This window comes from Anopheles moucheti, chromosome 2, assembly GCF_943734755.1.
Source record: "Anopheles moucheti chromosome 2, idAnoMoucSN_F20_07, whole genome shotgun sequence".
In the NCBI taxonomy this organism is placed as follows: Eukaryota; Metazoa; Arthropoda; class Insecta; order Diptera; family Culicidae; genus Anopheles; species Anopheles moucheti.
In genome coordinates this window covers 14,834,050-14,845,379 of record NC_069140.1, presented here as the reverse complement: position 1 = coordinate 14,845,379, position 11,330 = coordinate 14,834,050, and the positions used below count along the sequence as shown (strand labels likewise).

Here is an 11,330-nt window from a genome sequence, read left to right as displayed (position 1 = left end):
TATAACAACACAAAAAAACAACAGAAACAACATAAGATCCCTTTACCACGTCACTAACAATCTGTGAGTCATTATAGACATAAATGTGAGATATTTGTCTACATAATTCAACAAAACTTCTTTGGTCGTCATTTCCTAACCAATTAATTCTTGAGCGATAGGAAAGCTTATTATGATTTATAAGTCCAGAAGGCATGTGGTAGTGCAGGCAGTTATGTTTATGAGTTGTACCACGCACAAATAGCAAACTAATGTCCCTAATAAAAATGCAATGCCGACAGTTATGTTTATGAATGGTTCCACGCACAAATAGCAAACTAATGTCCCTAATAAAAATGCAATGCCGACAGATTGAAATCACGATCACGTATTTGCAAACCCGATACGGCTTGCATGTTTTATAAGAAAATATTAACAATGGTTTTATGGTATCATCTATTTCTTAGTTTCAATTTTTTATCTACATTCTGGCCCTATTTGTGAAGAGTGTGCCGACCCCTGGTTTAGCTGGTTGTCAAAGTACATGTAGAGTAATGTCAACAAAAGGAGTCTGCTGTACAAGAACGAATTGGAGAAGACAAATGAAATAGTTTGTGTAAAATTTGCAAATTGTGGTGGACCCTGTGCCGGTTTTCTGTTTTCGCAAGACTACCCCGTCCGTGTTTGTCATTTGTTTGTTAGACAGTATTTTATCGTGAGTGTACTGTGCTGTAGATGTACACCGGATTCCTATCTGCAAGGGAGTCATGTAAATCGTGGAACTGTTGTGTTTACAGATAAGTGTATTATGTACAATGTTGGTTCCTAAAAGCAGTAGGCTGATGGATAATATGAGACACAACCTCTGTTCCTCGGTGTTGTGCATTCTATACAAGTGAAACATTCCCATCCTGCCACATTGCTGCGGATACAATTTCAAAACGGTAGTCTCGAAATGTATTCAAAAGTGCTGAACTATCCCACGGCTAGCAGCAATACGAACGCACATTCACGCTTCGTGGCCAGTTCCTCGGAGGCAGTTTCCACAAGTACAAGCACGAGATCGTCTTCATTCAACTACGACAACCTCAGCTACGACGACATACTGTGCGCGGTTTGTCGATCAGTTCTTAACGAGCCGGTATTCCTGCCGTGCCAGCATCTGTTTTGCCGCAACTGCATCCGTGGTACGATCGAAAAAAACAACCTGTACTGTCCGTGCTGCAGGAAACGGTTTGGCACATGGTATCGTAATGCTTCCCGTGCCAACGGGCTGGTGCACGAACAGCTTTGGCGTGCAATCCAAAGCCAATTCCGTGAGCACCTGGATGAAGACAACCCGTCGGGCCCGTCAAAAGGTTCCATGGCACAACAAATCCGTAAGACACTTGCACCGGCGACGCAATGATCAGAAATCCAAAAATTTACTGAAACATATTTTCTTCTGATTTCAGCGCCAACATCCACCATACAACTGGCCAATCAAGGAGAAATTGGAAAGGAGTACAAAGACGAATTGAAACGTTTCCAAAAGGAACTTTTCGAAGAAAAGGCTAAAGAACTGTCCGCTTCCGAGCAGTACATCATCAATCTATACAAGCAGGAAGGTATTATTGACCTTGCTGACAACAGCAGCCATGTTTCTGTGTCCTCGGCGACCACTCCCGATCTGGTAGATAGTGCTGGAGGCGAAAAATGTGCATTCGAAGCTAATGCGCCAACCAGCTCCAGTTCAGTGGCAGGACCATCGACGGTTCGTAAGCAAACTTTGCCAAACCCAATGGGCACGCTTAACGGAACAAAGGTGTCCGGATCGTTCAATGCTATTTCGCCATCGAGTGGAAGGTAAGAAGTTAGGCAATAAATACACAATTCCATTTGGTCGTATTTCAATTCGTTCCATCCTCTACTACCAGCGTCATCTCCATTTCCTCGACGTCATCTGCGGCGTCCGGTGTGACCGCTTCGTCGTGCGCTACGTCGTCCGCCTCAGGACGCTACAGTTTAATTAAATCCGTTGCCCAAAAGGTCGGCCGGTCTGCAGAGATCGTAAAACAAAAAGTGCAAGACACAATCTTGCATCGATTAACCGCGGGAAAATTGCAACAACATCAACGAACTTTGAACGCCATCGATCTCAACAAGAGCGAACTGTGCGTCAAGCCTACCGCAGTGCATAAGCTAGAACGGCGTGGTGTCGAGGGCGACGGAACCGAATGCGACGATTCGGACAGTTTGAAATCGGAACAGAATCACTTTATTCCGATCGTTCAATCGATGCCGAAAAGCAGGTTAGTGATAGGGCGAACAGTTACTGTCGAATGTATAGTTGATCACAGTCTTTTTGCAGCTTCTCGTGCAATACGTTTCGGCGTGTGCCAACCGTCCGGCCAGTTCCATCACCGCTTAAGTACGAATCGTCTCCGAAGAGCAGTTTGTTTCAGCCGTTAAAACACAAAAGATCGTTGTCCGCATTTAAGGTTGTGAGATTATCAGTTCTAACTCCACTGATAAACCCGTGGCCGGAAAGCTGCGAGCAATCGGCTGAGTCCCTTGGGCCTTCCACCCTGAAAAAGAAAGTCCCCACCCCGAGCAGGACACCGCGTCCACGTCCACGAGGACGGCCTCGTCGTACAAAGCTCAAGTTTTCACCCACCAAAATACAAAAACCTTCGGCAAAGCAAGCAAATACCGTGAGTTTTTCCGCCAACAGTCGAACACGCCGCACCGCAGTGGAAGGGCCTAGCACTATAAAGCAAATTATAGTTAGCGATCAGCAACGTCGGGAGCAACAGATTGAAATGGAACGGCGGGATTTTGAGTTTGCCCAAAAGCTGCAACAAAAGCTGAATCGATCGTCCGGTGTAATGCAGGAGATACTAAGGCAACAGCCTCCGATTTATCGTAGCACCGGCTATTCGCTCCGCCGCAAAGTCCCTGCCGATGTCAGCGCCAGTAGCGATCAAAATAATAGCACCGTGTTCAACAGCTCGGCCAATAGTATGCCTAGTCCAAGCAGCACAAACAAAACACCCACTCAAACGACGCGCAAACGTAAGGCTACCAGCAGCAGTGTGGAAAACGACGTTCCTTCCAGTTCCTCGCCGGCAAAGCGAGTTACAACACAAATGAAAACAAGACGTCAAACGAGACAGTTTCGAATGAAAAATGGAACCGGTTCTAGTCTAGACGAACCGCCAGATCATCTGGAAGTACAGCAAAAGCATTCGTGTCAAGCACCACAGCGTAAGTCTACTAGAAATAAGACCCGTTAAGGTGATTGGTACGTTCTCTTACACAACAGCAAACACGTGGCTATCGATAGGGCGCATCAAATCAAAAGTAGACATTGTCCTTGTTGTTCTTCATGCAACGTATTCATCGAAAAAATGGCAAATTAGAACGATTTTTCATACGAGTGAAACTGCACTTGATATTTGGACCCAATTCAGTTTACTTTAATTTAATTATAATTCTTATTCTTCTATATCGTCACAACATCCTCAAAAGGCATGCAAAGTCTAGGGCTGCCACCATTTCTGGCATTTTTCGACTTTATTTACCCACAGCTGGATTGTCTAGTCCTGCGTACGGCGGATTGATAAGGATGTGGTTTTTGAACCGATACGGTTGGGTGATGCCTATGGTTACCTCCTAGCCGTATCACCCAAAAATGGATGATGTACAAAAAGCCAAGTAAGCATTGACAGCGTCTCCACGGTAATTATTGCGATTTTTGACATTGCGTTGAACGTGTCATTTTTTTTATCGTCGTTTAAAATTTGTCCATTTTTTCAATGCTTACGTTAATGCATTTCCATTAATTTACAGCTTGGTGAGAAATGGTGAATGATTTTCTGATTTGTCTGAATGAACTGATGTATCTGTGTAAAACAGGATGAGCGAAATGATAATCCAACTAGGAAACTAGTGCTGGGACATGACATCGAACATTTCGAGTCATTTTCGGTGTAGAAACATATAACTTGGCAGCAAAGTAATACTCCATTCGAAAACGTTTATTTTTCTATGTACGTACACGTGATCTTTGCATCTAGTTTAAGAGATTAACCCGTATGTTAAAAAAAAACACGTATGATTCTGTTTATGTAAAGTTCACATGCCTGCCCTCACTATACGCTCCAAACACTCCGAAGCGGTGACAGAATTGCAGTGCATCGTAGATTTTTTTTTTTGATTATCGCGTCAAAATCAGCAATGCCACTGGTTTGGCAAAAGAGATTAGGTAACGAACAGTATCAAACGGTAGAGATGTATGTGAAGGCGCAGAAGCAACAATTCTGTCGATCGGATTCCAATACGTAGTTTTGTATATTTTTTTCGACTTCGATACCTATGTACATGAATGTCATGCCGTGCACAAAGGATTCGGATGTTGTGCCGCGGTCCAGGATCTTCTAACTCGCATTCTACAATATTGCATTTACGATAAAGAAACGTAGGCCATATTCCGAAAACCGGTGGTTTGTGTGCATGGTGTGCGGTTTTTTTTGCTTTTTATTTGCGTAAGAAGTCGATTTTTGCTTTCTTTTACAGATCAAACAAACGGTGTTGCAATCGTAAAAGTCGCGGAGACTAGATTTTAGACGCATGTGTCCGAAGTGCGGACCTTTCTACATTACTAATGCAGTTGCGGAAGCAAGCAAAACTCAAACTAAAAAATAAGCCACCATAAACGATACACTCGGCAACAGAGCGAGCAAAATAAAGTTATCATCATTATAGAACCGTCGTTTACTTCTTCGCCGGCTTGCCGCCGGTTGCCTTGCTTCCGGGGAAGTCAATCAGAATGACCGACAGTCCGGCACTCATGCGATTGTCGAACGATTTCGCTATATCATCGGAAGAATCCGTATTGCGCGACGATGTAGTGGTGCAAACCGAGAGACGAGACGCTGCAAACAAAACAAAACAATCGTTTTAATGAGCTGCTGGCTACAAATCCGGGAAGCTAACTTACCTTGCTTGGAAGAAATCGTATCAACGCGACCGCTGTACTCCGTGCCGTGCGAATTTTCACTGCGCCACGATATTTGACTCTTGGTTCGCTTGATTAACGGCAAACGTAGGCCCCGTTCGTAGCAATGCTTGCTGACCGACGCAGCTAGCTCATTGTTTTGCTCCACCAGATCGGCCAAATGCTGCAGTGCGTTACTGTTGCGCTCTTCCAATTCCTTCAAGTTGAGATCCTTCTGGAATATCAGCATCAGGTCATCATCGTTCGTTTTTGCCTTCGCCGCCTTAACTGCTAGCTTCAGTTCTCTCTCAGCGCGTTGAATCTTCGTACGCTGATCCAGCAACTCCTTCTGGATGCGCAGCAGCACGTCGTTACAGTCCAGCCGTACTTTTTGCGCTTGCTCCAGCGCTTTATCGTTTTGCTCCCGACATTCGTTCAGATCGTGCAAGTTTTCCGTGTTCATAGCCAAATCCGACCGAACGCTCTTCAACGCACCCACGGCTTTGCAGTAGTCTTCCTGAATATTTTCCATTGCAATCATGTCCGGATTTTCATCTTCTACCTTCTGAAAGCCACGCTTATATTTGTCATTCGCGTAGTTCATTACCTTGAGCGAATTCTCGAGCGCCTTCAGATCTTCTTCGGCTTTAAGAATCCTAACGTTCAACTCGCTACCCTCCCGCAACAGCATGTACTTTTCCTGAGCGGTTTGAATTTTTATCTGCGTCGCTGTCACAATCGAACCGTCCTCGTTCTTTCCCAACAGATCCAACGACAGCTCGTACCGATTCTTCAGCTGGTCAATCTTGAGCGAACGTTCCGTAATGTCCGCACGTAGTTGCGCCCGCTCTTCGGCAAGATATTTCCGTTTCAGCACTAGCATGTCCTTCTGTGCGTTAATGTCCACCATACGCTTCCCGATAGCGGCCTCCAGCTCCATCCGGTGCCGTTCAAGCGTGTACATTTTGTCGCTCTGACTGTCCAGCTGTCGCTCCATTTGTTTGATGCGCATCTTAAGCAAACTCTTCTCCACCAGTCGCTCCTGATTGTCGGCCTTACACTGGCGAACCTTCTTCTCGCCACCCTCGACCAGCAGTGTCTTCTCCTTGCACTTGCCCGTCATGCGCTCGATTTCAGCAGCGTCCTGTTGGAAAACCAGACTCGACTGCCGGTAGTCCTGCTGCATTTTAACCGTTTGCGCTAGAAACATGCCCAATTCTTGGTTCTTCTCCAGAAGTATGTTTTGCGCATCAGTGAGCTTAGCATGGGCTCGATTTGCTTCTTCCTGCGTATTACCGGCGCCCTGCATATTGACGATCCTTTCCTGCACCTTCTCCATGTTGTAATCAACGTTGTACGAAATGTCAAGCTGTCGTCTAATTTCCTTCCGCATGTTTTCAATTGCAGCACGAATCTTCGTCTTCCCGGACTCGGTTGAGTGTACCTCCACCTTCAGCAGCTTTTCCTCCTCCTTCATCGCAAACAGTTGCTGCTGGGCACGGTACATGGCCGCCGAAAGTCGTTCCGTTTCCGTCTCCATTGCGCGGATTTGCTTTTCCTCCGATTCCACGATATCGTTCAACTGCCGCAGCCGGTCCTGTGCACACAGGCTCTTGCTCCGGAAGTTGTCTAGCTTGTCGCGGAGTAGCTCGAGCTCGCTCAGGTTGGAATGGATCTGCCGCTCCTTCTCTTCCTCTTCCGTCAGCGCGTGCCGATTGCGGTTCCGCATCGTGGACAGTTTGTTCGACAAATTTTGTACCGCTTTGCGCGTAATTTGGTACTCGTTCGTTTTCAGCTGCACGCTATCATTGAGCGCCGTAAGCCTGTTGCGAAGTTTCGACACCTCGACATTAAGATCGGCAATGCGGAGCTCTATTTCGTGATTGTTTCGTTGCTGTTGCTCGAGAAACTCGACCTGTGCCTGCAAGTCACCCTGCAGCATCTCCGTTATCTCGCGCGCGCTATCAATCGCCTGCTCCACCGACTTTATTCCGGCTTCCCGTTGATTCATGTGCTTTACCGCTTCCTTCCACGTTTGCACCATGTGGCGCCGTTCGTAGTGTGCTTGGCGGAAAAGCTGCGACGTACGTTCCAGCACCTGCTCCAACGACTTGTACTCCTCGTACAGGGTGACGAGCACCGCCCGGCGTGAGGCCATTCTGTTTTCCAACTGCTTCCGTTTCGCTTCCAGCGCTTCGGCCTTGCTGGTGTCCTGTTTGCTGTACTTCTGGATGAGCTTGATCCGTTTGTCCCCGTCACCCATCACCTGTTTCCATTCGGCCAGAGTCCCTTTCGCCCATTTGATGCGCTCGGTATACTTCTCCACGTTTCCTGTCAATTTTTTCATATCCCCTGAAATCGAACCACCAATCGAATTACTGCAAGCTATCCCAGTCGCCCCGGAACCCGGACGTGGAACCCTACAAAAGCGGAATCAGTACGCTTACCTTGAGCGCGCTCATCATGCTTCCCCAACTCCGAGTGTTCCTTTTTTGCATCCGAAAGTTGCTGGCGGTAGAAGGACCGATCGTTTTGGGACACCTTCAGCAAACCGTGCTCGGTGTTGATTTGGCTTTTGTCCACACCGATCACCTTGGAGTTTTGCTCAAACTCCAGCTGCGCGTTCTTGAGATGAACTTTCAGATTGCCCAGCCTTTGGTCGCTAATCGTCACCTTGCCCGACGACACCGTCTTGCTTCGGGACAGTCGGTTAATCAGCTCCATCAGTTGCTTGTTCTCCTCATTTGCGATCGGTATGAAGCCACCATCGGCCAAACCCATCTCCTCCATCGCACGGATAACGTACGGCTGTGCATCAACCATTTTGAACCACGGCAGAGATTGAATCAGTTACGATAACTTCCCGGAAAAACGATGACCCGTCGTCTAAGGGTGAAAATTTCGTACTCGAACGCACACTTGGTAGTTGAAAAGCTGTTTTTCTTCTGACAACAACCTGCCAACTATCGCGACGCCGCGTTGCTATAGACACGTCGAAGGGACAGGGCGAATTCACACTTGCTTTGATTATGCTCGCTCGTGTACAGACGGCGTATCTATGCATCGACGACGCGATGCAGTTTGCGCATGCGGTTGCGACAACTGTTGCATTTCATCGCAATACCCTCCAGTACCGGGCACCCATTCCAATGGATGTTGACTGCTGGAGCAAAAAGTTTCATAGCCAAAACTATCGCTCGAGTAAATTTCACGGAAGCTGGAGTCCAACAAACGTATGGGATATAAAAGTAATGCAAGGGAGTCCGGGTTCTATTCGCTGTGCTTTCGTCCTAGGCGGAGATGAGATGAACGAGCGGTGTACGTTGGGAAATGGATGTCAGATTGGACACGCATGCGGAGTATTTACAATTCCTCGCTATTTTCGGATGTTCCGCGATTCAAGCGATGCCTTCCCTTTGGCACTTTGGTCGCTGCTACGAACGCCTGCGCAATCTTGTCTCATACGATCCGTCAAAATGTGCGCACCACCGAATTCCTGTGGCGCAGATATCATTTTCTCGATTCGATGGTGAAGGACGGAAAGTTAACTTTCGGAAAGAAAACCCTAAAATTCCAACCCTTACTCCAGCACAATCCCACAACTGTTTTATCACGGTGAGGAAGGCGTTAGCGATGTGCACGAAAAGCTTATCGTGTATACTGTGCGGGCAGCCAAATTTCCCCAGCATCGATGCATTGCGCGTTAGTTTGCTGAAAGTGACGGCCCGTCCCTTAAAATGTCCGATCTGTGGTGACGAGCTGCTCGGTTTAGACAAACTGACGATCCACCTGTTCGGCCATTCATTGCTTGAGGATCAACAAAGTGAGCCGTTGCCGCCAGTGAAAGATGAAAGCACCAAACCGAATACAACCTTTGCATCGAGCTCGTTCAAAACGCTACGCAAAGTGCGAAAAAAGGCAACCCACGAAATGGAAGGGAAGCAACAGAACCCGTGCCGCGACGATAGTCGGGCGGGTAAAGTGTCGCCAGCAGTTGAAAATAGCCAGTATTCCACCGACGCAAACCACTGTTCCGAGTGTGACGTAGCGTTTCGTAACGCGGCACTGCTGAAGATGCACCGGGAGGTTTTCCACGACAGTAGCAACATTGCCGTTACAGCGCGGGACGGTGGATTCGATAAGCGATTCCACTGTCACATTTGCCCGAAGGAATTCAAAATGAAGGGATCGCTAAAGATCCACATGCGAGTAGTGCACGATGCGGGATCGAAGAAAATTTGCTTGGACAGCAACGCGACGGCATCACGTGCAGTGCAAACTGCTACTGACACTACCATGGCAACGGATGCGACTGATCTCAGCAGTCGCTGTGGCGTTGCTGTGGATACCCGCCCACCGATGGTATCGATGTCGATGATCAATGCCCATCCAAATTTAACACTCTTCCAGTCCCCGGCCGAGGAAATCAATTCCACGCAAGTGCCTACGGAAGCTCACATCATTCAGATTATTGATCCTCGCCAGCTCGCCCAAGTAGTTTATCTTCCACCGAACAGCGCTCCACAGACCCAGGTTAGCCTTGCTGCGCACCCAATTTCCCAGGATGCTGGAGGAGTGTCACCGCAGCAAGGAAGGGACAGCTTTTCCCTTCCCTCCTCTCCCCAACAGCAGCAACAACAGCAGCAAGGACACGAAAGCACCAAACAATGGGAGTGTGAGGTTTGCCGAAAATCGTTCACAACTAAGTACTTCCTCAAGAAGCACAACCGTCTCCATACGGGTCAGTGCAGTCGAATGCAATGAGTGAGTAGCTGCAGTGGTACGCTTTACTAATCAGAACTCCATGCTTGCAGGTGAGATGCCGTATACCTGTGGGATTTGTCACAAATCGTTTACGTTTCAACAATCCTACCACAAGCATCTGCTTTATCACAGTGACGAAAAACCGCACGTTTGCACTGTATGTAATCGCGCCTTCAAGGAACTTTCTACGCTGCACAACCATCAACGCATACATTCCGGTGAAAAACCCTTTGCTTGTGAAACTTGTGGTGAGTAGTGTAGTGTGTGTTTCTGGAGAAGAACCCTTCATATGAATTGTTAGTGAGAAGTAAATTATATCAGGAGTCGACTCTGAAAAGATTCACAAAACGGGTTCCTAAAACTTTTGTTTTGTAATTTGATTTTGCTCGTAGGAAAGTGTTTCCGGCAGCGTGTGTCGTACCTGGTTCACCGACGGATTCACACCGGACTGATGCCGTACAGATGCTCCGGATGTGACAAAAGTTTTCGCTACAAGGTGTCCCAGCGCACCCACAAATGTCCGGCAAGTCCACCCGGGACGGTCCAGCGTAGAACTGGTGATCTTTTGCAGAAACTGTTGCAATCGTCTTCGATACTTCCGGAAGGTTCCTCCACGATGCAACGGCAGGAGAAGGAAACAATGTTCATGGGTGATCCACTTTGCAATGTCGAGCCCACGGAGGAAGATGATAAGCAGACGGCCGATTATGTGAACCGCACGCTGGACGAACTGGTAAAGGGAACGTACGATAAGCTAGACATAAGTATCGCTTCCTCATCTTCCTTGCTGTACGATCATCAATTGCAGACCCAACAACTGTATGGTGACACTGGGATGGCTAATCAGCTGCAACCATTATCATCAGAGCAACCACAACCGCAGTCGTCGGCAAACAGTGAACCAAATTTTCCCCGAATAGAAAGTTTGTGCCTTCTCTCGCCCAGTGCCTTCGACAGTGGTCAACTGGAGGATTTGGAAGGGCTCAAGCTAGATAACGGATGGTGATGGCGAGATACCGATCTATTAACTGATTAACTCTATAGTATTCGAATAGCGAATGGCGACTTGTTCGACCTTATATCTTAAGAAATGTGAGCAAGCTACCAGCAGCTTTAAGGGTTTCTTCCGAGATTCATTAAATTACCCGATATGGATGTAATACACACCAACGTAATATAATAACAAAGGGACTTATGCGCAGAGAATAAAAGAAATTATATCATAAAAGCATATTTCAACATTTCTGGTCCAGTACGCGAGCATATTTATGTGTCTCTGAACCACCTCGCTCGAAAGCGCTCGGAAGCATCTCAACATATAACCTCGAAACGCTCAAAATGGTAGGTAAACAAAGGCATCAATAAATACAAACGGTGTCGCAACAATCAGCAACTTACAAAACAGCTGATATTCCTTGAGATTTATGTTCTGTTCGATATCACTCACACTAAATCAACATACGGATATGGTACACACACTCATCCGGTGCAGCGAACGGTGGGCGCAGCAAGGTTGCGTAGGTTTGAGCTTGTGGCCATACACTCAGCAATAATTTGACAGTTCTAGGCATTGCTTATCAAGCGAAGCTTCTCTTTCGTACCACCTAAT

General features: G+C 47.1%; 3 protein-coding genes across 3 annotated transcripts; 2 read left to right on the top strand and 1 right to left on the bottom strand.

Moving 5' to 3' along the window:
- The first annotated feature begins 569 nt into the window (after nucleotides 1-569).
- On the top strand, nucleotides 570-4,785 carry LOC128309525 (uncharacterized). Its single transcript, XM_053045936.1, has 4 exons — nucleotides 570-1,358; nucleotides 1,434-1,824; nucleotides 1,896-2,270; nucleotides 2,330-4,785. The coding sequence occupies exons 1-4, from the start codon at nucleotides 935-937 to the stop codon at nucleotides 3,252-3,254; spliced, it is 2,115 nt and encodes a 704-aa protein (XP_052901896.1). The 5' UTR covers nucleotides 570-934; the 3' UTR covers nucleotides 3,255-4,785.
- Nucleotides 4,670-7,780, bottom strand: LOC128309524 (coiled-coil domain-containing protein 39). The gene is made up of 3 exons (XM_053045934.1): nucleotides 7,405-7,780; nucleotides 4,961-7,309; nucleotides 4,670-4,895 (listed from the first exon to the last, which is right to left on the bottom strand). Exons 1-3 carry the CDS (start codon nucleotides 7,778-7,780, stop codon nucleotides 4,735-4,737), a joined length of 2,886 nt encoding a protein of 961 aa, XP_052901894.1. The 3' UTR covers nucleotides 4,670-4,734.
- An 810-nt stretch (nucleotides 7,781-8,590) lies between these two features.
- On the top strand, nucleotides 8,591-10,917 carry LOC128298033 (zinc finger protein ZFP2). Its single transcript, XM_053033763.1, has 3 exons — nucleotides 8,591-9,698; nucleotides 9,772-9,969; nucleotides 10,114-10,917. Exons 1-3 carry the CDS (start codon nucleotides 8,591-8,593, stop codon nucleotides 10,725-10,727), a joined length of 1,920 nt encoding a protein of 639 aa, XP_052889723.1. The 3' UTR covers nucleotides 10,728-10,917.
- The last annotated feature ends 413 nt before the right edge of the window (nucleotides 10,918-11,330 follow it).